This window comes from Nycticebus coucang, chromosome 2 (genome assembly GCF_027406575.1).
Source record: "Nycticebus coucang isolate mNycCou1 chromosome 2, mNycCou1.pri, whole genome shotgun sequence".
Taxonomy (NCBI): domain Eukaryota; kingdom Metazoa; phylum Chordata; class Mammalia; order Primates; family Lorisidae; genus Nycticebus; species Nycticebus coucang.
The window spans coordinates 39,394,730-39,422,494 of record NC_069781.1 but is presented as its reverse complement, the minus strand read 5'-3'; the positions used below and the strand labels follow the sequence as shown (position 1 = coordinate 39,422,494).

The window sequence follows — 27,765 nt, the reverse complement described above, 5'->3', positions numbered from 1 at the left end:
AATGCACACTGAATGGAGCTCTATCGGTTACCCTGAAGATCAAACGGTAATTAATGTCTGCAAAGGGCTAGGACAAGCCTCCATTTCACCAGGTACGTTCTGAATGACAATTAAGTCATTAGAGTGAGGGAAGATCCCTTCCCTTCAACTCAGGTGCCAAAATATAAAAGGCCAAAGTCTGAGTCCTTTGTGTTGCATAGTGGCAGTGTGGAATTCGAGCACATCATCATCCCCCGAGATTCTCACAAATAGGCCTAATGAAGGCAGAGATGGTGAGTTACAGCCACAGATGCTGAGTTTTCTCTAAGAACAGCATAAACAAGGCTCTAATCATGGCTTCACTCAACTTCCTTCCCTGCTGCAAATTCTGAGCCACGTTTAGACTCCTGCGGTAACATGGATTCTTTTTTCTCTTAAGGAGGAAAAAAAAGGCGATTCTCTAGAATTCATCCTCAGAGCACAGGGTCTAGGTCCTTTAGAATAGGGCCTGCCTCAGACAAGGGGACGAAGGCATACCATTTATCACCTAGCAGGTGGTCCTAGGACACACTGGTAGGGGCGTGGGCAAGTGAGACAGTACAAGGTGCATGAATGAGCAGGTTTTATGTGGGCCACTGGGGGAGCTCGGGAGAAGGCTGCCACACACCTTGCGGGTGCCTTGCCCACATCCTCCCCCTCTCATCCGTCACTGATGCAGGCCCAGAGCTGCGGAGGCTCTTGGTAAGATGCTGTTTAACTCATCCTGGAGGGGTGGATGCCCAGGGGATGTGGGAGGGGCACGCCTGTCCTGTAGAGTAGGCTGGAGGGGAGGCAAGGGCTTTGGGTGCCCTGGAAAGCTGAGTACATGGCAGAGGAGGGAGGAGCTGGGCATGAGGAAAACTGTAATCCTCCCTGGACTCAAAATACCTCAGCTTCAATAAGGACCGAGGGACAGCCTTGGTGTATTATTTGAGAACAGTTCTGTTTATCTAGCACTTATAATGTTTGTAAAGGAAAAAAACTAAAGTTTCCCCTTGTAAACCAGTTTCAGTTCCCATTTCTGTTATTAAGGCTAACTGTTATTTGCCAGGCATTCTGCCTTGAATCAAATCCCTGAAAACCACAAGTAAATGAAAATGTTCTTAAATTTCCACAAGTTGTCCATCTGGAGCTTGGAGTTGCACTGTAGTCCACACTTCGACTAACCAGTTTGTTAAACATCTGCTGAGAGCCACCCAGGAGCCAGGCAGCATGCTAGCAAGGCGGCCAAAGCTTTCAGGATGTGAGAGTTGACAGCACATGAGCTCATCAGGCCCTTACAATGGCCCAGGAGGCAGGCAAGACGGCACTGGGGTCATCCCATGTCCCAGAGGAGGACACTGGAACTCAGGGAGATGAAGCTACTTGCTCAGGATCACACTATCGGACTGGAGTCTGGCTCTTTTGCATTCAAATTAATTCAGTGGACTTTTCCTGGGGACCTATCATGCGCCAAGCACTGTGGATACCAAGCTTGCAGCCCTGGAAGCCAAGCTCGAAGGATTGTGGCTTCTGGCCCCTCTTTCAGTCATCTTCCTTCAAACTGCTTCCCATTCCCAACCCCTGTTTTGCAATGAGTTAGCAGAGTCTCCTATAAAAAGACTTCTATATAAAAGGGTTTAGAAGGCACCAGGACCCTTGTGCAAATGAGAAGTTGAAAAAGTACCACATAGGATCTTCCGAGGGAGGGTGGGGCACACCTACTTACAAGGTCCAAGCTTTGCCTTCCAGGGCAAGCACCTGAGGCAGGCCAGGGAAGCCCTGGAGCAGACCCCCAAAGGGGCCTCTACCCCTGGGCTGGCTCAAAGGCTGGCTATGAGTCAGCTCTGCCCTGAGGCTGCTGCTCCACTGTCCCGTCTCAATAAGAGAAGCAGGCAGGAGGCGAGGGAGAAGGGGCATCAAGGGCACAGCAGAAGACAACATGGTAACCTGTGCAGAGGCCTTTTGAAGGTCAAGGTAATTGGCATGAGGCAATTTAGGAGCTGATAAGCCCTGGGTCATCTACCCTGTGGGTAAATTCCTGGAAGGTTCCAGAAGACAGAGTCTTCACCAGCCTCTTATTGAGAGGAGGAAGAAGCATGGGCCAAGAGAAGGAAGGAATGAACTCATAGTCCTACGGGGAGTCAGGCCAGCACCAGGCAAATCTCTCGCCCTGTCTGGGTCTCAGTTTCCCTTCTATGAAATGAAATGATAACCAGGACCCTTCCATCTGGGACAGCTGACTCAATAATTCAGTGTCCTTCTGTCCAGGTAGAACAGGCACTTCTGAGGCCCTTTAAATTTGGAAAACTGACTATTGTGTTGACATATACATACCCCTGCATTCCGGTGGCTCACCAGATCCCTCTGACAGGTCATCAGAATAAATCTCTGTTTTAAAAACATAAACAGGAGCATCTGAAGACCCTGATACTCAGTAAAAGTTGGACACAGGTGTGGGTGTCCATGTGCGCACACGGAGGAGCCAGCTTAGATCCCCCATTCAGCTGTGTGCCCCTGGGATCCCCACATGACGTCCTACATGTCATTAAGTGTGGGAGCAGCTATTACAGGTAGATGGCAGACAAAAAGCACCCAAAGGTTTCCACATTCCAGATAAATAATCTCAATTTGCCCCAGAAAAGTGTCATAATTTTGACAAAGTGCTCATTGTTTTTGCTGAGAAAAAATATATATTACACATACTAATATATTACCTCACTTAGTTTTCCCCACATCCTAAGGAGGTAGTTATAGTCCCATTTTACAGAGGAGGACAATCAAGGCCCAGAGAGGTGAAGGCACTTGCCTGATGCTCTCCAGTAAGTGACTTGAGCTCAGGTGGGCCGGACCACAAAGCCCAAGCTCTGAGTTTGCTATACTGCCTTCCTTGAACATCCAGATGTGCCTAAATAGTCACTGGTGTTAGTGTTGAACCCTAACACTTGGGGGGGAAAAGGCAATAAAATTGGTGTACACTGCTAGTTGTGATCAGCCAATCTATATTTTATAAAATACTTTCCTAGAATGATATGATTTGAGAACTGGAATAGAGACAAGAGAATTTAGTTGTAATCATTCAAAAAAAAAAAAAAAAGTAAGTATCTTTGCCAAGATGCTCACTTTGTTCAACCAATGAAGAAGTCTTAACAAATGGGAAAATAATTACGTTTGGCTAAAATTACATCTTTTGTGCACGCCAGAGAGCTGACATGCGTTTCAGTTACCTGCCACAGGAAGACAAATGGGTAAATGGACAAGGTTGTATTATGGAGCACTGGTGCCACAGAGCTCTCTCCTGACTGATCTGAGCCCTAGTGGGATTGTCTGAATGAATCTGAATAACTCACTTTCATTTCTCCCTTTCCTCTGGGTGATGCTGGGATCGCTGGAAGTGAATGGGCACAGCAGGTGCTGCTCCTCCAAATGCTGAAGAACACTCAATTAACAACTGGTCAGCCCAGCACTCTGGCTAATGACTCTGATAACGACCAGGCTGCTCAGAACACTCAATTAACGACTGGTCAGCCCAGCACTCTGGCTAATGACTCTAATAACGACCAGGCTGATCTGCCTCAAGCAACCACACCCCAGCCCACCAGACCCTGCTCCTGCCCTGTGGATTCTGACAAGTCACTGTCCACCTTTGCACCTCTCTTTCCTCCACCCCACACAAGGAACTGAGTCTGGATGGTTTTGGAGGCTCCTGAACGGCAACAGGCAAGCTCAACAAATGGCCTGATTTCTTCAAGAAATATAAAAGGTCTAAAAAAGTGGGGGTTTTAATGGATGAAAAGAGACTAAAGAGACACACTGAGCAGATGCCGTGGGTGGACTCTGCGTGGGTTCTCCCACACATCATCTGTAAAGAGGTCTTAGAGATGACCGGGGGATCAACACCGACTGGGAATTAGTGGATATTAGAAATTGTTGTTCAATGTTTTAGGTGCGATAATAGTATTGTGGTTATGGTTTTAAAAGTCCTTATCTGGTAGAAATGCAAACTGAAGTATTTATAGATTGAAATGAGATCATGTCTAGGAGCTGCTTTAAATAAAACACTATAGCAAAAAAGGGGGTGATGGCATGAATAAAGCTAAAACAAGATGGGCGAAATACTGACAATGGCTGAAGCTGGGAGACGGGTACATGGGGTTCATCATGCTCTTCTCTCTACTTAAGAGTCTGTTTGAATATGTCTAGAATCCCAACCAAAAACCAGGCAGGCATGGTGGCATGTGCCTGTAGTCCTAGCCATCAGGAAGGCTGAGGTGGGAAGATGAATTGAACCCAGGACTTTTAGGCTACATTGTGCCTATTGTCACTGCACTCCAGCCTGAGCAATAGAGCAAGACTCTGTCTCCAAAAAAGAAGGAGGGGAAAAAAAACATCCAAAACATTGCAGGGCTTCTGAGAATACTAGAACTCACCATTTATGTTTTTATAAGCAGGACTAAGCATGGTGGCTCCTGCCTGTGAGGCCAAGGCGGGAAGATAGCTTGAGCTCAGGAGTTCGAGACCAGCCTGATCAAGAGTGAGGCCCCATCTCTACTAAAAATAGAAAAACTGGCTGGGCATCATGACAGGCACGTGTAGTGCTAGCTACTCAGGAGGCTGAGGCAAGATCACTTAAGCCCAAGAATTTGAGGTTGCTGTGAGCTATGATGTCGTAGCACTCTACCCAGAGCAACAGAGTGAGACTCTGTCTCAAAAAGAAAAGAAAAGAAAAGAGATATACTTTCATCAGCTGCTCAGAGTCACATGGGAAGACTAGGCCTGAGCAGTAGAGTCATCCCTACGTATCCAAGGCGACTGGGTTTGACTCCTTGAGGATACCAAAATCCCTGGATATTCAAGTCCCAGATATAAAATAAGGTAGTATTTGTAAATAAACTATACATACCCATATACCTTAAATCTTCTCTAGATTACTTATAATACCTAATACAATGTAAATTCAAAGTAAATAGTTATTATACTGAATCATTCATGAAACAAGGATAATAATGACTAGAAGAATTAGAAGAAAAGCCTGTACATGTTCAGTACAGACACAACCATCTGGGTTTTTTTCTTGAATATTTTCTGTCTCCGGTTTGTTGAATGCACAGATGCAGAACCCATAGATATGCAGGTCGACCCTAATGCAGTCGAGAAAAAATATTCCAAACTAGTGTTTTCACAAAGAGGTGTTTTCTATTGACTCTATGTTCTTTTATCTGGAACAACATACTTTCATTCTTTTTATTTTATTGCATAAAGAACAAAATCCCTACATATAAATTTCATCAATTAGAAAGAATAAGCATCAAAAAGCCTACCTTGAAATTGAGTAAACTTAATGGTCCCCATTCTCTCCCCATTCCGGAATACAACTTGACCCTAAAAAGAAAACAAAATAAACGAGAACAAAAGAGAAATGTCACATTAGGCCAAAGACTACTGATCTCTCTATGTATTAATCATACAATGCAATTATTAATTTTGGGGAAAAAAGAGACCCCCTTTGGACCACAGATGCAAATCAAACTAATTGTTTTTAAATTGGTTGTGACTTTAGCTGGTTAATTTGAGGAACACAAGATCAATAATGGAACTAGCACAGGTGAATTACATGGAGATAAGCAGCAGCAGCAGCATCATTGTGACAACTAAACACTCCCGGGTCCTGTGCTATATTGGGGACAAAGTCGTCCAGGGTGTTGAAAAGGTGGGGACAGCGGTGAGGGCCCCCCAGGGCCTGGCCCTGACTCTGCTCCCTGCACTTCACCCACAAAGATGGGGGCTTTTGCTGATGCTATTTGGATTGAAGATCAGAAGGGTGCTGGGGGTCTGTTAGTGTTTCTTATTAAGGACAGAGAATGTTTTCATAAGTTTTTCCTGAATGGTGACGTCAGCCCCAATTATAACTGGGCTATGGTGCAGCACAAAATTAAGCTTCTTGAGGCAGCAAGACCTGACTAGTGTCACTAGTGTCTTGAGGCAGCTGAGCGTCCCTCATTAGGGAACTTGGGGACTAAAGACAGCATCATCTTCTGCATCTGTCTTGCTGGCTTCCATATGCTTGGCTAAACAAAACAGGAATTTAAAGAGGGAATGTGGTCTCTTCTTGCCAATTCATGGTCTACCTCAAATTCTGTAACCATGCAAGGAAATTGACTCACAGTCTGTCATTGGATCTTTATGACAAACTTAAGTGGTAAGGGGATGACCCCCCCCAAGAAATTGAGGCTGAGAAAGGTTATGTAGATTATACAAGGTCATTGTAAGTGAGGCTGCTGAGATTCAGAGGCAAGTTTGATTTTAATGTCCACGCTATTTCATTACAGCATGTTGCTTCTGATACAGATACAAATTCCTTCCTGCTCTTCATTCTCATGAAATTAGAAATTATTCTAAAGGTACCTTGCTTTCCTTGCACAGTTATGTGCTTGTTATGTGTTATGAGCAGCACCAGGTGATATTCTGGATTCCACTTAATTCTTGGGAGAGAGCCCCAGGAAGCAGCTTCCCTATGGAGAAAACCCCAAACCTTGGGGCTTTCAGAACGAAGGGGGATCACCCCACCTCTTCTCAGAAGGAGAAACACCTCCCAAGGCCACTCTGACACCTTTTTGAAATCCTGAAGACAGCTGTGAGTAGTATCAGTTTGAAACTAACGCCCACCGAATTCTATATTCAGGTGATGGTAAGCAACTCCCTGGAGTGTGAAAACACTTCAAGGTAAGGTGAGACAGGAGCTGTGATTTTATTTCTAGGGACGATTGAAAATCACAGAACACCTTCCAAAAGGATCACTTTTATGTAAATGAACCACTTGGCCTAGGTGGGAAAGCAGCAAAGATTGTCCACAAAGGAGGACATTCTTTTGTTTGAGATCTAACTAATTTAACAATCTCCTGCCAAGCTTTGAAGAATTTCAAAGGCTTCTAAATTTAAAATGTGAACATTTTAGAATCTGCAGCATCTTTATTAGTTAAATTAAAAAGTATGTGGAAAGGTATTCAAAGTTTGGATGGTATGACATTGGAATGGAGTGTGGTATGTTTTAAACAAAACGATTCAGTCCATCTTTGAAGACAGGCCTGTCATATTTTATTTTGCTAACAATAACTATTTTTACTAACAGTACTCCTCCCATCTCCTGGATTTCTCAGGTAATGCAGTGGAGGGAAGCCTGTGTCTCAGTCTCACAAACCTGGGCTCATTCTCCTCTCAGGCAAATTCTGGAACATCTCTTAATTATATGCCTAGCATAGTAAATGGCAGTAGTAATTTTTATTTAAACATTTTCGATAGCAGGGAGCTGAAGTAAAAATTTTTAAGCACCAGAAAGCTTTTCAGCCTTCGGGAAGAGAGTTTCAACTCTCATGTGATTCCAGCTGGCAAAGGAGTAAACCACCGGGCCCCAACCTGGGGCTCTCGTACCACACGAGCCCCTGTGTGTTCTGTCTACTAAGTAGAGAAAGTGGAGTTTCTGTGACCGTAGTAAGCAGGTGCTGGTGGAAACACAGCTGGGTAGCCAGCTAGGCTGAGGGTCTGCACCAGAGACGAGGCACTAAGCTCTGTGAAGTCCCCTCTGAGGAAAAGGCATCATGTGCTTCTCTCCTGAAGGAGTCACCCCAGGGTTGGGTTTGACCTTGAAAGTGTTTCTGGTACTCTTGGTTGACTGGACAGGCCCAGAGTCCCAGCCAAGACTGGGACTTAGTAAGACTGGGCATGCGGAAGGCCGCAGGACATCTAGGTGATCTTCAAGGAATTCTTCCCAGTATATAGCCCATGTGTGAGAAGGTGGTCAACTCAATCAACAGTCTGCAGATATTTACTTACTGTGTGCCAAATACTCTGATAATTGCTGTTCCTACTCTTGGAGAGCTTTGCATCTGATTAGTAAGGCAAACAGGGATGTCAATAAATGAGTAAGAAATTTCAGTTGGTGAGGAGTGCTGTGAGGAAGAAGAAGAGGGTGATGGGAGAGGGCGGCTGGTTTAATGGAGTAGTCAGTGAAGACCCCACTGATGAGGGGATTCAAGAGCTGAGACCTACCCAGTAAGAAGGAAACATTCCAGCCAGAGAAAAGCCAGAGCAAAGCCCTAAGGTGAGGAAGGGCTTGGGGTGTTCACGGAACAGAAAGGGCCATTGTGGCCAGAGTGCAGCGAGAGGTGTGGTGGGGCGGGGATGGGCTGTGGGACACCAATAGGCAGGCAGGGCCAGGTCCCACTGGACCTGGAGTCCACGCTGCAGGGTCAGGGGGTGATTGTGAGTGCAGTGAACATCATGCGGGTGGGGAGGTGAAGCTAAGCAGCTCCGTGATCTGGGCTTCGGACAGGGAATGGATGACGGCAGCACGTCAAACGTGGAAGCAGAGAAGCTGCTTAGAGGCTCTGGCAGCAGTGATCAGGTGTGAGAATGGTGACTATGGTGGAGGTGGTGGCTCCAAGGGCATGGCACAAGTGGCTGAGCACTGTGCAGCACTGGCCTCGCATTCTGCGCTGACTACCGTGCACGGCAGGTGCTGAGGAGTCGCCCAGATGCCCCTCAGGAGGGGCTGTTGAGATGCCCTGCACTGAGTGAGAGCTGCATTAGTTAAGCCTGTACCCTCTTCCTGGGACAGCCTGCATCCAAGGATCAGTGTGAAGGCGCATAGTTCTAGCCAGCTTGCCTCACTTTGGGGCAACTGTGAAGGACTCTGGGACCCAGAGGTCCCCATACGGGCATCACTCAGCTACAACACATTCCAACTTGGCCCTCTGTGCAGTCCTGCTCGGCTCCCTCCCACTCAGCTTCTGTGCCTGAGAAAACTCCCTGATAAACTTCCCATATGCACAGCTTCCTCTCAGAGTGTTTCCTGGGCTACCCAATCGCAGACACCCTGTCATCAGAAGGCCTTGGCACTAGCTCCTTCTCACCATCTGAAGGAGCCTGAGCACCAGGTGGCTGGGAACCGAAGAGGCCATGGGCTCTGAGTGCACAATCCCGGGCTGTACCTGAGAAGCATCATGTTTACTGAGACAGGCCCGCACCATGAATTAAGTTCAAAGGCAACAAGAGCTGGGTGACTCCGGCCGGGACAGTGGCTGACATCTATCTGCTGGTGCACAGAACACACTCACTCTTCCATACTCCCTCTGTGTTGCAGGGGCTGGAAGCCCAGAAGCCACATCTCCCAGCATCCCCTGCCAGCTGGTTTCCATTTCGGGTTGCTAAAGCATTCAGGGGGGTTTAGAAAGCACACACCAGGGAAAAGCTTTTTCTTTCTGCTCTGGTTGCAGCAGTAGGAGCTGCGAGTGACTGAGAGCGTCTGCGGGGCCTGGCAGCTCCTTGTTCCTGCTGTCAGTGTGCTGGGGGCCCCTGGCTGCCTGCTCAGTGGCCAGAGATGAGGGTCCTCAAAGCGGCAGAAACAACAGCAGCAAGAGCCTCGGAGGCCGCTGCGCTTGGGCTTCACCTCCACTATTTTATTTGTGTTCCCAATCTGCTCTGTGGTCATTTCTATAAATTCCTTGGAAGTTAGAATCCATTATCTGGCAGCACCCAGGCAAGAAAAAGAGAAGCCACTTTAGGCATTTCAGAGGCAATGGCATCACCATTTTCCTTTTTGTTCTTCCAGCCTCAGGGGCCCGGCAATTTTATGTAGGAACTTATCTGAGATAAGGGGCATCTACTTGTTCTGCTCCACCGTCCCTTCCAACAAAGTTGTAGCCAGTTCCCTGTATTAAATCTCCCTCTAAAATGCCGGAAGTAAGTTCTGTCTGCTCCACTGATGCAGATGGATAATGGATTCTAATTTCCAAGGAGTTTATAAGATGACCACAGAGTGGATTGGAAACACAAATAAAACAATCAAGGTAAAATTCCAAGTAGATGATTCATAAGGAAGGTATTTTTTCCCTGAAAGAAATGTTGCTAATGTCAAAGAAAGCAGTCTGTTTCATAAAAGTTGATCCAAACAACATTCAAAGTGGGAGCAATGGAGCTGCATTGCTGCATTTTCTTCCTCAGAGAATCCTCAGAACATGAAGGGTAACATGAGGGGGGGGAAAAAACCCCAAACTTAACTTTTGGCATTAACCAGACAAGGATAAATATTGCCATCCATGGGAACTTGTGCAGTCACTGAGCGTTTCTGAACATTAATCCTTCTATTTGAAAAAGAGTAAGAACAGTACCTACTTCTCAGGATTGCTCCTGAGAATTAAGAAGACAGTTATGAAAAGGGGACGGCCCAGGATTGGCCCACAAAAAAGGGCAACTCTTACCATAATCCCTCCAGTTAATCTGTGTCAGCAAAATCCCATCTGATGCCCATGGGGAGTAAAAATGTAGACTAAAGATTCTAGAAGCCAATAGGATTCAAGAGCCTCCTCTTTTAAAAATTAATCCCCTGTTTTCATTGTTTAATGTTTTACAACTAAGCATGAGTAAAATTCACTCTAACTATAATTTATGAGTCTTCTGGCTCTTATTTATTTGTTTGTTTTTTTATGTCTTGAATTTCACAGTGGAGGGCAGGGATACCCTGCCTGGAAACATGATTTAGTGTGGTGTAGGGTCTGAGAGGCCAGAAGATTGATGCTTTGATGTCTCTGTGAGGCTTATAGGCTGGAGCCAGAAGCTAGTCTGGATGAGGATGGCTTGGCTCAGCCCAGTAACCTGGAGCCCCAGGCCCACTGAGAGACACGGTCTACAGATCACAGTGCATTTAGGGAAGGATTTTTCCCCTTAATATGACTCTACACTGCATGTAGTCTCTGGGCTGTCATGTTTCCCTTTAAGAGGGTGTGAGCATGCACACTCATCTGAGTGATTGATTTGTGCTGGGGGGCGGGGGTGGGTGGGAAGGATCTTCACCCGACACATCACACTGGCAGGGAAATCTCTAAGTAGATGGAATCTGAAGGGCCATTAGGGACCTGTCCTGGCCATCTTTGCTGGAGGGAGCATCTGGGCACTGTCTATACAGATGATCCAAGTCCACCCTGGCCCTCCATCCAGGACAGCATTGGTCTTAAAGGAATAATGCACACTTTGAGAGAATGCTGTGGTTAGATTGCTGCTAGTCAGGTGTTTCATGAGGGGTAGAGATTGGTGCCAGGCAGGCTTGAGGAGAAGATGCCCTCTTTTCCATGGGGTCAGCAGGACTTAAAAGACAGAGAAAGACCAAATAACTGGGTACATCCATTCACATGTTCTGCAAAGGTAAAATATGTTCCTTTTTCTCGGCATGTCCCCTTGGGCTATGGGAGAGGATATATTTTGCATACTGTTTAAAGATTTTCTTGCACTAGAAATTCCTTTGATAGGCTCAAGGCTTCAGGAATCTGTGATGTAGCTACAGAGCCTTCAGTGGTAGGTTTGCAGGGAATTGTGAGAAGGAACAGGATGGGGTGCGGTCTGTCCCACACCTACCCTTCTGCTGCAGGGAGCAGTAAGATTCAGGGGCTTCCTTCTGAGGACATAATAAGATGGTCCAGAAGTTCTGTATAGTGACCAATCATAAAGCAAGCAGTGGCTTAAGGTAGGGCGGGGTGCAGTGCAGAGAAGTAGAAACCAGAGGAGGTAGCCCAGAAGAGGTGGAGCAACCCTGTCTCTTTCTTTCCAGTTATTATAATACAAGAGCCAGGCTTGTTTAGAACAGCAATATCCCAGACATGAACAAAATGTCCATGAAATAGGGGAATAAGTGGAGTAAACTGTGATGCAGACACATATCTGATGCCACGTTATGATGTATGCATTCAATCAACAAGTACTGTTGGGCACTAGATTAAAGTGAGCAAAATCAGCATGGTCCTAGATTGCTTGGGAGAGACAGACATTAAGCAATAACACATGGATAAATGGTGAATTGCAAACTATAATCAGTGTGCTAAGAGGGGAAACTCCAAGAAGACCCTGACTCAGACTGGGGCTGAGGAGGTCCTTTCTGAGCAGTTGGCATTTGCACGGAGACCTGAAGGAGTCAGCTGAGCTAAGAGCAAGGGGGAGAACACCCTAGGAAACTGGAACTGCACGTGCCAAGGTCCTGAGGCAGAAAAGAGATTGGGAAATCGGAGGACCTGAAACAATGCCAGTGAAGCTGCAAGTGGTCATTGAGGAGGAGCTGAGCAAGGAATATGACCAGCGAAGCAGACTGGTGTAAGGTCATGCAGAACCTCACCCCATCACGGGTGCTGGCCTCCATTGTGAATGCAAGGGGAGATGCTGAAGGGTTTTAATCAGGGGGTGACCTGACGTAAGTTATTCAGACTTGAAATGATCTTATAGGAGCTATGAAAAATTATAAACAGTGCTATTCTGATTGTGCCAGGCACTGGCTAACTGTTCACCAAAGTCATTTTCATTTCCTCCTGTGCATGTGGCTAGACTACCTTTTCCAGCCTCCCTGATGGTGTGACAAGTCTAAGCTAATGGAATGTGGGTACAAGGGACAGATGGTGTTCCAGGTCTGGTCCGTGGAAACCTCTCATGGAATTCTTCATGCTTCCTCATTTCGCTCTCTGTCAACCAAACTGATAGGATCTATCAGAGAACCCTGAGGCCCAAGGAACAGTGGGGAATGACACAGAGGGCCAGGGTACATAAATGACCACGGGGGAGAACTGTCTACCAAGTAGAAGCACCCACTGTGCATAAAAGAGAAATACAATTTTGTTGTGTTAATCCACAAAGATGCTGAGATAACTTGTTATGGCAGCTAGCGTTATTTATTCTAACTAAAAAATAAAGAATAATAAAAGTTTAAAAAGGCAGGTTAAAACTCGTATCTTCACAAAGTAAAACGGTTAACTAACACTGGTTGGGACTGGACTGTGTGACTATGGTTTTTTCTTCTTTCCCTTTTCAATAATTTACCCATGTTCTACAATGATCAGGCGCTATTTTTTTTTTTTTTTGAGACAGAGTTTTACTATGTCACCCTCATTAGAGCACCATAACGTCACAGCTCACAGCAACCTCAAACTCCTGGGCTTAAGCAATTCTCTTGCCTCAGCCTCCCAGTAGCTGGGACCACAGGCGCCTGCCACAATGCCCGGCTATTTTTTGTTGCAATTGCATTGTTGTTTAGCTGGCCCAAGCCGGGTTCAAACCCGCCAGCCTCAGTGTATGCAGCTGGAGCTGTAACCACTGTGCTACAGGTGCCGAGCCAACAGGTGTTATTTTAATAACAAGAAAACTTTATTAAAAACTTTTTTAAAAAGATGTTATAAGGAGGCACATGTTTAAGGAGGCACAGGCAAAAAATAGCAACATCATCACCAGCAAAATAATACTCCTCTTAAAATAGATTAATTTTTACTGACAGCTTAGAGTTTTCGTGAATAAGAGCCAGAGATCTGTGCAAACATAAGCACATTTCCCCCTCAACTTAGAATAATAAAAAGAGTAATGAACAAGTAGTCAGAAAACATAGATTCATAGCCACTTGTCTATTTTCTAGGAAGGGACCTAGGGCAGTTCTCTTTTCATTTCTGTCCTCAGGTTTTCCTTTTTTTTGCAGTTTTGGGCCGGGGCCGGGTTTGAACCCACCACCTCTGGTATATGGGGCCAGCACCCTACTCCTTTGAGCTACAGGCGCTGCCCTGTCCTCAGGTTTCTTCTGCAAACCATGCCAAGATAATCTTCACATTGCAACATTTGTGTATGCTATTTACAATTTTTTGGCTGAGGGGTTCTTCTTTATTAATAAATTCTCAACAACAACCTCAATGGGATGAAGTGTACATTATTACCTCCATTTTAGATGAGAAAACTGAGGGCCTGAGAAGTCAGGAATGTGCCAGGGGTTCCATAACAACAGGCAATATAATTTGGATCCACTTATATTATGTATCAACTTCCAAGTGCATGCTCCTAACAACATGTTATCCTGCCTTGCTTTTTTGAGGAACAGTCGTTGATCAAAGAGTGAATCCCAGACAGCTTTGGGCTAAGGGATGGTGTGGAGGTAGGGTAGGGAGAGGAGGAGAGAAAATAGGTAGTCAGGGAAGTGCTGGAAAATGTTGAACACTTGCTGTTTTGGGGAAAAAAGCAGCACTCTGATTTGCAGTTTGCCAATTTCCATGGTGTAAATACACCCACCATGGTGGATTTTAAGCTATCAACAATTTAACAACTGGCTCACAAATTCCTGATAATTTAACAACTGGCTCTGAGCTCTCTCTGGAGCCTGCAAGAGCTGGCTCCAGCACACCTGTAACCAAGCCAGTCTTCTCTGGCTTTCTTACTAGGAATGTGAATGCAAAATGTCTAGTTTTTAACCTGTACAAGAAGTGGGTAAGAATCTCTTCTCAGAAACAAGGGAGGCCACTTCAAATTAGAGTGGGAACAGCTGGATAGAAGGGTCTGGTGCCAGTTATTCACTTACCAACCATCAGCTCCCAATCTCCTTTCCCTACCCTCAAACCACATCTTCCAGACTCCTCTGTCCTCTTGGGTAGAGCGGAAGAGTAGGGGTGGGGTGAGGACTCAGGAATGCTGGGGATTCCTGCTCTGATCCTGCCTCCAGCTTCTTTCTGCACTTCCAGCACCAGCCTCTGCACCCTGTAGAGGTGCCAGCAGCAGTGGGCAGCACTCCTTAGGCATCTGAATACTAGCTGTGGGGGCTTCTCTGAGCTCCCAGGTTCTACAGTATCACCTCTGCCCTTTTGTTCCTCTAGCCTAGGCGTGCTATCTCTGGACTGCCTCAGTGTTTCTTTCACACTCCTTCCTCCTCCCAACACCTATTAAGCAATTCCCTGTATTAAACCCCCTCTGTTTGAAACACCCAGCAAGGTTTCTGTTTTCTCACTGGATCCCCCATCCTCTTCATTTACTATGTGGTCCCTATTGAGACTTGATCCTCTGAGCATGAGCCTCATATGTTAGGCCCCAATCAATGTGGCCATCCCTCTCATGCCCTCTTTGGTGCTGGCGATGTTCCTGCCCTGCCCTGACCTCGGGGGTGACCCTGGCTTTCTCCTCCACATCCTGAACTGCCTGTGGTAATTGCTTCTTGTTGGCTGGGGCTCCCAAGAGCTGAGAAGTGACCTTTTCCTTTGACGGCCTGGGAAGGAGCAGATGCAGGACTACTGGTTAAATCTTGTCAAGTTGAATTGAATAGTTTGGGGTCTCCAGTTTTGGGGGGCACCGGAGCCAGATCCCTCAGGAAAAGCTGTGAAGGACAGAGGAGAGACAGTGGCCAAGGGCAGCTGCTCAGTCAGTCAGAGCCACAGTGCAAGAGGGACGGAGAGAAGCGAGGACTGGCCCAAAGCAAAGGAGGGGCTGGTCATCACCGAGGTCCAGAGGTTACTGCAGGTTGGGAGATCAAGATGCCCCTGGGAAGCTGCGGGGCACGGGTGATGTGAATCTCATGGGCTGGGTGATGTTGCCTGAAACTGTTTCTTACAATAAGACCAGAAAAGGCTTGGGGCTTAGAGTGGGCAGTTCTGCGTTCTAGTCCTTCTGTGACCAACTCCACGTGTGCCTACAATTGTGTTCCTTCTCCACTCTAGGCCTCAGTTTCCTCACTGATAAAATGAGGGGGCATCTGGCTATGTACTGTGTTTGTCAAGTGCCTACTCCACGACACAGCATGCTAGACCCTGGGGAGTTGTCATGATGAAGTCCAAGTCCTCATCTTCTAGAAGCTCCCAGACTAAGGGAGCTGATAGGTTTTTTTTTTCCCTTTTAAAAGACTAACATGAGGCAAAGTAATAACTGCTTGGAGGTCTGGAAGCATAGGGGATGGACGTCTCTCAGATGAAGGGGTGCAGGGAAGAATGACCATGTTAGCCGGGCAGAGAGGATGGGAGGGGGAATGTTCTCGGCAGAAGCAACAGAGTATGTAAAACCTAGAGGTAAGACAGACTGTGGCTCCATGGAGGACCAGAAAGGAGGCACGGCTGCTGGTAGGTTGTGTGTGGCGAATAGGGGCCTGGTGAGAGGAGAGAGCGTGGGAGCCACACCAGGCTGAGCTTTGGACCTCATGTCCCAGACAAGAGCTGCAGAGGGAGTTTGCCAGGAGGTAACAGGTCCAGTGTGCTCTTTTAAAAGCCACTTGGGTGCTTTGTGGAAAATGGATGAGTGTGAGGGACAGAGTGGAAGCAAGGAAGGCCGTCAGAGCTGCTGTGGGGTCCAGGGGATAGAAGGGTAATGTGGAAGGGGAAATGCTAATCAGTCAAAAGGTGGGAAGGAGGTGGGACCAGCAGGGCTTAGAGAAGGCCCGGAAGTGAGGGAGGCGGCAGAAGAGGATGGTCCTTGGCTCTCTGGTGTGGGCAGACTTGCCTGCAGTCTGCAGAGGGGAACTGGCCAGACCAGCAGGTGTTGTCTGGGCCCAGGTTGTGGCCTGAGTGGCAGAGCTATAATGCCACCATCACCAGGTCTCTGCGCGGGCTCCTCCTCCCTCCTCCCCACTTCTCTCCCGGTTGTTTGCAGACGCAAGCATCCTTACGACTAGAAGTATTTAATTTTTGCTTTACTGTATGTTCTATTTTTGTTAAATAGATTAGTCTCCGTCAGGAAAACCAAATTGCTGACCAGCTGACCTATAAGTCTGAGACATGCAATTTGCAATCTGTCGGAATCTTTACTTTAAGTCAGGGCGGGCTGCACCCTGGCCCAGGGGGTGGTGGGACAGGGCTCAAATCAGACAGCTGGCACGGTGGCAATCCAGGTGTGAGGTGAGGTGGTCTGGGCAGAGAGAGAGAGAGAAAGGCATGGACCAGAGAAATAGGAAAGGGAAAATGGACAAGACCTGGTGACGCAGGGGACAAGTGACTCAAAGGGCGGCATACTGGGAGGCAGGCCTCCTGGGTCGACTCAGGATTCCCAGCCACTTTGGGTGCAGTCTCCTTTAGTGTGTAAGGAGATAAAGTTCATGTTATCTGAAAATCCAGGCCCAGAATTTCTCTTAAAGAGAGAACATCCCTGGTGTGGAAAGGAACCTCAATTAGCCTCCTGAGGGAAGGAAAGAACCTTGGTGTGCGGCTGGGCAGGCAGGGGCCGGGCAGCCAGCCATTCCACTTTCCTCCTGAGAAGGACAGTGACCACCCAAGGATGGCTGAGGATGACTCAGTTCTGGAGTAACTCATCGTATTCAACTTGGTGTCACTCAAATGACATTCTCTGGTACAACCCCCGCTCTGCCCAGCCCCAATATCTCCACCTCCTCACAGGTCCTTGTCAGAGAAGACAGTTTTTGTGTTTTGTTTTGTGTGGATGTAGAAATGGAGCAAGGGACTGTATCTCCCGCATGGATCCATGTGGCCCAGAGCTCGGGAAAGCCCATGGGATCATGCAATGGTCTTAAGCCTGAGTAGACTCAGCATTCGCAGGGCCATGAGGGCGTGAGCACACTAGGACCTGGGAGAAACCTCAAGGTTGGTAGTGGACATCCCTGAACTGAGGGATGGCGCTGGCAACCTTTCCAAGTTGCCAACGGCTGACATCTGCTTATTTATAAGATGCTGGGGTTGTGCAGGAGGCACTCCAAATCTTGGAGAAACTCCTTGGCTTGGAAGTCTGGGATAGAGCCAGTGGGCATGGAGGTGGGGTGAAGGAAAGGGAAGGGCAAAAGGGGCTCTCGAGCTCTTGTCCAGAGGAGGGAGGTCATGCAGCTCTGTAGGGACATCCCTGTTACAACACAGTCCCCAACCCTCAACTCTCCTTGGCTCTTTGGAGGTATGAATCCTCAGTGGGCTCCAGTCAGCATTGAAGCCCCCTCTGCTCTTCCATGACTAGCCCTATAATCACTCACAGCCTGTCTGGAGTCCAGCCTAGCCAGAGCGCCAGTCTCACCTGGCTTCATGTGACTCTCCCGCTTGTGGTCCAGAGGCTGTGTTAATTGCGAGGCTGGTGGGAAGAGCATAGGCATATGCAGGGCTTTCAAAAGAGTGAAGTGCCTGGTTCATGCAAATAGTGTGTGGAATTTAACACAGGTGTTTGCTTAAGCAGATATTTGTTTAGCACTTGCAGTGTGTCAGTCTGGGCCAGGCACAGGAGATAAAATAGCCCCCAGGGGCAGGGCAGCTTACCCACTTAATCCTAGCACGCTGGGAGCCTAGGCAGGTGAATGGCTTGAGCTTGGAGTCATGGCAGGCACCTGTAGTCCCCACTTCCAGGGAGGCTGAGGCAAGAGGATCGCCTTAGCCCAAGAGTTTGAGGTTTCTGTGAGCTATGATGATGCCTTGGCATTCTGCCCTGGGCAACAGAGTGAGACTCTGTTTCAAAAAAACAAACCAAAAAAACAGCCCCCAGGGATTAGGGCCTGAGCTCAGGCAGCGCACAGCCCACGAAAGTGCCCTGGCTGGTAGCGTGTCCGGATTGTGGGACCATCTATGCAGCCTGGGGTCAGAGAAGACTTCCTGGAGAGAGTATGTCTCAGGTAAGCCCAGAAGGCCTACGACAGTGTTTCTCAACCTTCCTGAGGCCACGGCCCTTTACTACAGTTCCTGTGGGTCGCGACCCACGGTTGAGAACCTCTGGCCTAGGAAGAGGGAGGCTGGCAAGGGCAAGGGGAAGGTTGGGGATGATGAGAATGTATCAGGAAGAGAGAACTGCACCTGGAGGCAAGAAAGCCGCCGGCACGTAGGACATGGAAATAGTTACAGGTAGGAGAATCACAGAAAATAAATGAATAGAGAGGTGGGTAGGGATCAGGTCAAGAAGGGCCTATGAAAAAGTCACACCAAAAAAGAATAAAAAGAGGAGATAGCTTGTTTTACCAGATATTAAGGCACACTAGAATGCTGCACTATTAGAAACAGATGATTTTGATTGAAGAACAAGCAGTGAACCAGTGGAAGAGGACAGAAACATGGTCCCCAAACTGCGCACTTGGGTGCCCCAGGATGCCACAGTAAACTTGCAGGAGTGTTGTGGCAGAATTTAAATTTTCAAGGGAAACAGTGACATTCAACATTGATCAGACACTATGTGAATTACCAGCTTGAAGTAATTCACAGTCTCAATGTTAGATTGTGCTACCTTCCTTCTGGTGACCTCACATGTAGGTGAAACTGGGTTTTTAGGAGTTGCTGTGATAAAAAGCAAATACGTGTATAAATCAATTTGGGACAGGAAAAGCCCAATCTTATTTCAAGGTTTGAGAAGCTGTACATCTCCCAACAGACCCCATATCCCACTGGTAAGTAATTATAGTTTTTTAAAAATGAAATAAAAACTTTATTTTTTGTTTCAATTTTTGTACTTTTTCTTTTCAAATGGATGCTTACTTGTAAGGACTTAAATATTTACCTAGTTGTTTAGACTTAGTTTAGACTTAACTACTTAGAAAGTTCTTTTATTTCTTCTGGACTAGAATGCTGTGAAAAAAATTACTGAGACACTAACAGTGTTGTGAACTGAGAAAGTTTGGAAACCCCTGGAATAAAGGGTTAAGAGACAAATCTATTTATGGAAGGAAATTTAATTCACACAAAAAGTGGCACCATGAAATGGTGGAGGGTTTGATTGTTTGATAGATGATATTGGGAAACTGGCTGGCTATGCTAAGAAAAGCAAAACTTGATTCCCACCCAACTCCACAAACAAGAGTGGACTCTTGATCAACTGACGCAGGGGTCCTCAAACTTTTTAAACAGGGGGCTAGTTCACTGTCTCTCAGACTGTTGGAGGGCTGGACTGTGGTTTAAAAAAAAAACTATGAACAAATTACTATGCACACTGCACGTATCTTATTTTGAAGTAAAAAAACAAACCAGGAAAAAATATAATCACACCACTGCATGCGGTCTGCAAGCCATAGTTAGAGGACCCTGAACTAAAGATTTAAATGTGAAAGGTAAAGTTAACAGAAGAAACCACTGGATAAGGAAGAACTTCTTACACAAAACTTCAACAGCCCAAACCATTAGGCAAAAGATTGATTGATTTGATTATATCAAAACTGAGTATTTCTGTCAGAGAAAAGGGCATTCTAGACAAAGTCAATGAACAGATGACAGAATGGAAGAAGATGTTAGTAAGGTCTAAAATCATCATGGTATGAACAGCTAGATTATACATGGAATTCTTAAAAATCAACACCATAAAGAGTAACACCATCAGAAAAATGAGCAAAGCATCTGAACAAGTAATTTACAGAAGCCAACAGGCACAGGAATGATAATCATTACCAATTAGATAAAATTAAAGTGATGTCACTTCATATTGAATAAATGGCAAAAAATTAGAAACACAGATAATTCTGGGTGATGGTGGGGACGGAGATGTAGGGACCTCATGTGCTTCTGGTGGAATGTCATAGAAGCGGCCATTCTGGACAGCATCTGGCCCTGCTTAGTCAGATTAAATGTCTGCATTCTCTTTCACCCAGAATTCACTTCTGGGATATAGCCTAAGAAATTCTCATTAAGGGGACATTTAGAAGGCTGCTCATTGCAGCTGGGTGTGTGTCTATGTGTGTCTGTGTGTGACAGAGGTGACCTGGAAAGAATCATAACCGATAGATTAGATGTAATGGAAGGAAGGATCATATAAGCACACTGCTTAATGAAAAAAAGGAAGAAAGAAGAGGATATATATATATCACAATTACATAAATAAAAGCATAAAATGGCACATGTTTTGCAAACAAAGAGGTACAATTAGAATCATTAGAATGCCTATTGTGGAGATAGGGGAATAGCAGTGGGAAATGGAAATGAAAATGAATGAATGAATGAACTAGTGCGAGCCTTGCCTGAACCAGAGATGTTCATTGCCATGAATTTATGACTAAGGCTAACTCAATTCTCTGCACCTGAAGGTTAAATAAAATAGAACTTAGACTTTACCAACCAGAGCCAAGGTGCTCTATGCTTTGCCTGTGTGCATGTGTTTGTTCGTTCAATCAGTTGTGTGTGGACTCATTCATTCATCATGTTTTGGGAAACTAAGGGTGCTATGCTGGGTGCTAGAGATTGCATGGTGAGCAGATGGGTATTCCTTGGCTCTGGTGCTACCACAAGACCAAGTACCTATTTGGTGTTCAAAGGCTCCAAACCAAGTGGTCCACAAGCCTGGGGGATGCCACCATCCTTCGATTTCTTTCTTTCTTTTTTTTTTTTTTTATTGTTGGGGATTCATTGAGGGTACAATAAGCCAGGTTACACTGATTGCAATTGTTAGGTAAAGTCCCTCTTGCAATCATGTCTTGCCCCCATAAAGTGTGACACACACCAGGGCCCCACCCCCTCCCTCTGTCCCTCTTTCTGCTTCCCCCCCCATAACCTTAATTGTCATTAATTGTCCTCATATCAAAATTGACTACATAGGATTCATGCTTCTCCATTCTTGTGATGCTTTACTAAGAATAATGTCTTTCACTTCCATCCAGGTTAATACGAAGGATGTAAAGTCTCCATTTTTTTTTAATGGCTGAATAGTATTCCATGGTATACATATACCACAGCTTGTTAATCCATTCCTGGGTTGGTGGGCATTTAGGCTGTTTCCGCATTTTGGCGATTGTAAATTGAGCTGCAATAAACAGTCTAGTACAAGTGTCATTATGATAAAAGGATTTTTTTCCTTCTGGGTAGATGCCCAGTAATGGGATTGCAGGATCAAATGGGAGGTCTAGCTTGACTGCTTTGAGGTTTCTCCATACTTCCTTCCAGAAAGGTTGTACTAGTTTGCAGTACCACCAGCAGTGTAAAAGTATTCCCTTCTCTCCACATCCACGCCAGCATCTGCAGTTTTGAGATTTTGAGATGTGGGCCATTCTCACTGGGGTTAGATGATATCTCAGGGTTGTTTTGATTTGCATTTCTCTAATATATAGAGATGATGAACATTTTTTCATGTGTTTGTTAGCCATTCGTCTGTCATCTTTAGAGAAAGTTTTATTCATGTCTCTTGCCCATTGATATATGGGATTGTTGGCTTTTTTCATGTGGATTAATTTGAGTTCTCTATAGATCCTAGTTATCAAGCCTTTGTCTGATTGAAAATATGCAAATATCCTTTCCCATTGTGTAGGTTGTCTCTTTGCTTTGGTTATTGTCTCCTTAGCTGTACAGAAGCTTTTCAGTTTAATGAAGTCCCATTTGTTTATTTTTGTTGTTGTTGCAATTGCCATGGCAGTCTTCTTCATGAAGTCTTCCCCCAGGCCAATATCTTCCAGTGTTTTGCCTATGCTTTCTTTGAGGATTTTTATTGTTTCATGCCTTAAATTTAAGTCCTTTATCCATCTTGAATCAATTTTTGTGAGTGGGGAAAGGTGTGGGTCCAGTTTCAGTCTTTTACATGTAGACATCCAGTTCTCCCAACACCATTTATTGAATAGGGAGTCTTTCCCCCAAGGTATGTTCTTGTTTGGTTTATCGAAGATTAGGTGGTTGTAAGATGTTAGTTTCATTTCTTGGTTTTCAATTCGATTCCAAGTGTCTATGTCTCTGTTTTTGTGCCAGTACCATGCTGTCTTGAGCACTATGGCTTTGTAGTACAGACTAAAATCTGGTATGCTGATGCCCCCAGCTTTATTTTTGTTATTAAGAACTGCCTTAGCTATACGGGGTTTTTTCCGGTTCCATACAAAACGCAGAATCATTTTTTCCAAATCTTGAAAGTACGATGTTGGTATTTTGATAGGAATGGCATTGAATAGGTAGATTGCTTTGGGAAGTATAGACATTTTAACAATATTGATTCTTCCCATCCATGAGCATGGTATGTTCTTCCATTTGTTAATATCCTCTACTATTTCCTTTCTGAGGATTTCATAGTTTTCTTTATAGAGGTCCTTCACCTCCTTCATTAGGTATATTCCTAGGTATTTCATTTTCTTTGAAAATATGGTGAAGGGAGTTGTGTCCTTAATTAGCTTCTCATCTTGACTGTTATTGGTGTATACAAAGGCTACTGACTTGTGGACATTGATTTTATATCCTGAAACATTACTGTATTTTTTGATGACTTCTAGGAGTCTTGTGGTTGAGTCTTTGGGGTTCTCTAAGTATAAGATCATGTTGTCAGCAAAGAGGGAGAGTTTGACCTTCTCTGCTCCCATTTGGATTCCCTTTATTTCCTTGTCTTGCCTAATTGTATTGGCTAGAACTTCCAGCACTACGTTGAATAGTAAAGGTGACAGAGGACAACCTTGTCTGGTTCCAGTTCTAAGAGGAAAAGCTTTCAGTTTTACTCCATTCAGTAAAATATTGGCTGTGGGTTTGTCATAGATAGCTTCAATCAGTTTTAGAAATGTGCCACCTATGCCTATACTCTTCAGTGTTCTAATTAGAAAAGGATGCTGGATTTTATCAAATGCTTTTTCTTCATCTATTGAGAGGATCATGTGATCTTTATTTTTGCCTCTGTTAATATGGTGGATAACGTTTATGGAATTGCGTATGTTAAACCAGCCTTGCATCCCTGGGATGAAGCCTACTTGATCATGATGAATGACTTTTTTGATGATAAGCTGTAATCTATTGGCTAGGATTTTGTTGAGGATTTTTGCATCTATATTCATGAGTGAGATAGGTCTGAAATTCTTCTTTTTGTTTGGGTCTTTTCCTGGTTTTGGTATCAGGGTGATGTTTGCTTCATAGAATGTGTTGGGGAAGATTCCTTCTTCCTCAATTTTTTGGAATAATTTCTGCAGTACATGAATAAGCTCTTCCTTGAAGGTTTGATAGAATTCTGGTGTGAAGCCTTCTGGACCAGGGCATTTTTTGGTTGGAAGATTTTTTATTGTTTCTTTGATCTTGGTGCTTGAAATTGGTCTGTTCAGGAGCTCTATTTCTTCCTGGCTGAGTCTAGGGAGAGGGTGTGATTCCAAATATTTATCCATTTCCTTCACATTGTCAAATTTCTGGGCATAGAGTTTCTGGTAGTATTCAGAGATGATCTCTTGTATCTCTGTGGGATCAGTTGTTATTTCCCCTTTATCATTTCTGATTGAGGTTACTAGAGATTTTACTTTTCTATTCCTCGTTAGTCTGGCCAATGGTTTATCTATTTTATTTATTTTTTCAAAAAACCAACTCCTTGTTTCATTAATTTTCTGAATGATTGTTTTGTTTTCAATTTCATTGATCTCTGATTTGATTTTGGATATTTCTTTTCTTCTACTGAGTTTAGGCTTAGATTGTTCTTCTTTTTCCAATTCCATAAGATCTCTTGTGAGATTGTTGATGTGCTCTCTTTCTTTTTTTTGAATGTAGGCATCTAAAGCGATGAATTTTCCTCTCAAAACTGCTTTTGCAGTGTCCCACAGGTTTTGGTAGCTTGTGTCTTCATTGTTGTTATGCTCAAGGAAGTTAATGATTTCCTGTTTTATTTCTTCCTTCACCCATCTGTTATTCAACAGAAGATTGTTTAATTTCCATGTCTTTGGGTGGGGTCGAGCATTTTTGTTAGAGTTGAGTTCCACCCTTAGTGCCTTATGGTCTGAGAAGACACAAGGTAAAATTTCAATTCTTTTTATTCTGTTGATATTTGTTTTGTGTCCCAGGATATGATCAATTTTGGAGAATGTTCCATGGGGTGATAAGAAGAATGTATATTCTTTATCTTTGGGGTGGAGTGTTCTATATGCGTCTGTCAAGCACAGTTGTTCTAGGGTCTCATTTAAATCTCTTCTATATTTGTTTAATTTCTGTTTAGAGGATCTGTCCAGCTCTGTAAGAGGAGTGTTAAAGTCCCCTGTTATTATGGTATTATTAGATATCATATTGCTCAGACTGAGTAAGGTCTGTTTCAAGAATCTGGGAGCATTCAAATTGGGTGCATAAATATTTAGAATTGAAATGTCTTCTTGTTGTATTTTTCCCTTGACCAATATAAAGTGACCATCTTTGTCTTTTTTGACTTTAGTTGCTTTAAATCCACATGTATCTGAAAATAAGATTGCAACTCCTCTTTTCTTCTGAATTCCATTTGCCTGAAACATTGTCTTCCAACCCTTGACTCGGAGCTTTAATTTGTCTTTTGAAGCCAGGTGTGTTTCTTGCAGACAGCAAATGGATGGCTTGTGTTTTTTAATCCAGTCAGCCAATCTATGTCTCTTCAGTGGGGAATTCAAGCCATTAACATTTATTGAGATAATTGATAAGTGTGGTAGTATTCTATTCGTCTTATTTTGTGAGAGTCCATTGCTTAGTTTTATCTTTTGCATCAGTGTGGAGGTTAGGTTCTGTTCTTTAATTTCTGAGTTCTTACTTTGCTGCTGATCCATTGTGGTGGTCAGTGTGCAGAACAGGTTGAAGTATTTCCTGTAGAGCTGGTCTTGTTGTGGCGAATTTCCTCAATGTTTGTATATCCGTAAATGATTTGATTTCTCCGTCAATTTTGAAGCTTAGCTTAGCAGGGTACAGAATTCTGGGCTGAAAATTGTTCTGTTTAAGTAGATTAAAGGTAGATGACCATTGTCTTCTTGCTTGGAAAGTTTCATTAGAGAAGTCTGCGGTCACTCTGATGGATTTGCCCCTATAGGTCAACTGGCGCTTACTCCTGGCAGCTTGCAGAATCTTTTCTTTTGTCTTGACTTTGGACAGGTTCATCACAATGTGTCTTGGAGAAGCTCGGTTAGAGTTGAGGCGACCTGGGGTCCGATAGCCCTCTGAAAGCAGTGTGTCAGAATCTTTGGTGATATTTGGGAAATTTTCTTTTATAATGTTCTCTAGTATGGCTTCCATTCCTCTGAGGCATTCTTCTTCCCCTTCTGGAATTCCTATAACTCGTATGTTGGAACGCTTCATAAAGTCCCATAATTCTGACAGTGAACGTTCTGCTTTCTCTCTCTTCTTTTCTGCCTCTTTTACTATCTGAGTTATCTCAAGAACTTTGTCTTCTACGTCTGAAATTCTTTCTTCTGCATGGTCTAACCTGTTGCTGATACTTTCCATTGCATCTTTAAGTTCCCTGATTGACTGTTTCAGTTCCTTCAGCTCTGCTGTATCCTTTTTATATTCTTCATATCGTTCATCTCTTATTTGATTCTGTTTTTGTATTTCCTTTTGGTTATTTTCCACTTTATTAGCAGTTTCCTTCATTGTTTCCATCATTTCTTTCATTGTTTTCAACATGTGTATTCTAAATTCCCTTTCTGTCATTCCTAGCATTTCTTCCTAGGTGGAATCCTCTGCAGTAGCTACCTCATGGTCCCTTGGCGGGGTTGTTCTGGACTGGTTCTTCATGTTGCCTGGAGTTTTCTGCTGATTCTTCCTCATGAGTGGTTTCTTTTATCTGTTTCCTTGCCCTAATTTTCCTTTTACTTCCTCTTGCTCTTTAAGTTCTCATGCCTGTGGACTGGCTACCCAAATGATGTTCAAGTACTTTGTTTTTATTGGTCTCAGAATCCACTGTTCACCAAGTATTTTGATCCGCCCGCCGCCATTTTCCTCGCAGCTCAGCTTTAAATCGGAAACTCGCCGCTCAGCCCGCAGCCACCACTGCTGCCGCTGCCACCAACTCCCATCTTTCTATTTCTTGGTTGAGGAAAATGAGACTCAGGTGAGTTCCTGAATCACAAGGTTACTGTCATGGCTGTGAATGGCAGATCTGGGATCAGAGTTCAGGTGTGTGGATCTCAGGCCCTGTGCTTTCCTTCCAACTTGGCAAAGAAGGAGGGGGGAGCACAGCGGTTGTACTTGGGGTAGGCTGCAGTGCTGGCCTCAACTGGCTTATCCTACTCACTCTAGGCAGGACCAGGAAGGCTTCGTGGAAGAGGCAGCCCTGGTGAGAAGCCCTTGAGGAAGGCTTCACGGAAAGGCAGCATGGGTGCTAGGCCTTCTGGAAGGCTTCATGGAAGAGGCAACACTGGCGATAGGCCTTTGAGGATAAAGTTGTCTGCTTTTCCACAATGGCATCACAACTGCTAGAACTGCACCTAGCACACAGGTGCTTGATAGACAGTTGTTCACAACAAGTGCATAAATAAATGGAGAGGAAATATGCAGGGCTGTGAAGAACATGGGGACTGGCAAACAGGGTTGGGGGGCAGGCCTTTGAAGTCCAGGCTGAGGAATGTGGGCACTCTTCTGTCAGCCCCAGGGCCCACTGGCGGGGTCTGAGCCAGCACATCCCCTTTACAGGCCATGCTTGGGCAACCAGGATCTCACACACACAGTGTGATGCACAACTTATCCAGGGCTTGGGGCACAGGGAAAGGGCATTGAAATAGCAATCAAGAGACCCAAGATACAGTCCTGGCTCTGTGTCTTGGTTTCTCCATATGTAAAATAGTTTGTGTATGAGTCTGCACCTGCCAGTGTGTGTGTCTGTGTGTGTACACGTGTGTGTGCGTGCGTGTGTGCGCGTACACACATACATGTGTGGTAGGGCAAGAAGTACTAGATGGGACAGTCTCCCAGGCACCTCTGAGCTCTAATGGCCCTCAGCTTTGAGTCCAGTGAGTCACTATTTGCGCTTCCAACCTTGGAAACAGTGGGCTGGCTGGTGGGCAGGTGTCATTGGCATGCCTGATTGAGAACCCATTCTCCATTTTGGCTCAACTCCCTAACTAGAGACCCAGATGGCTGCATATGGGGGTTGGGGGACTATTCACTTGGCTTCACAGGCTAAGCCATCAACTAAAATATCTTCCATGAAGAGACAGGTGTTAGCAAAGAAGAGAAAGGGAAGGTAGCCCCAGTGCTCACCCAAGGTGGGCGGGGGGTGCAGTCAGGAGGCTCTTTCTTTTTTTTTTTTTTTTGCTTGTACAAAAGGTTTTTATTGGTGAGGGGGGGATGTTGCAGGACAACACCAAGGAGGAGTGAGGAAAGAAAGAGAGAGGGGGAGAAAAGAGAGAGAGAGGAAAGGTGGGGAGAGACGGGGGAGAGAAGG

At 45.0% G+C, this 27,765-nt stretch overlaps 1 protein-coding gene across 1 annotated transcript in view; it reads right to left on the bottom strand.

Moving 5' to 3' along the window:
• GABBR2 (gamma-aminobutyric acid type B receptor subunit 2) overlaps positions 1-27,765 on the bottom strand; it is a 396,872-nt gene that overhangs the window by 108,465 nt on the left and 260,642 nt on the right. The window contains exon 8 of the mRNA XM_053572972.1: positions 5,319-5,379. Coding sequence (XP_053428947.1) covers positions 5,319-5,379 — 61 coding nt within the window. The remainder of the gene's footprint in view (positions 1-5,318; positions 5,380-27,765) is intronic.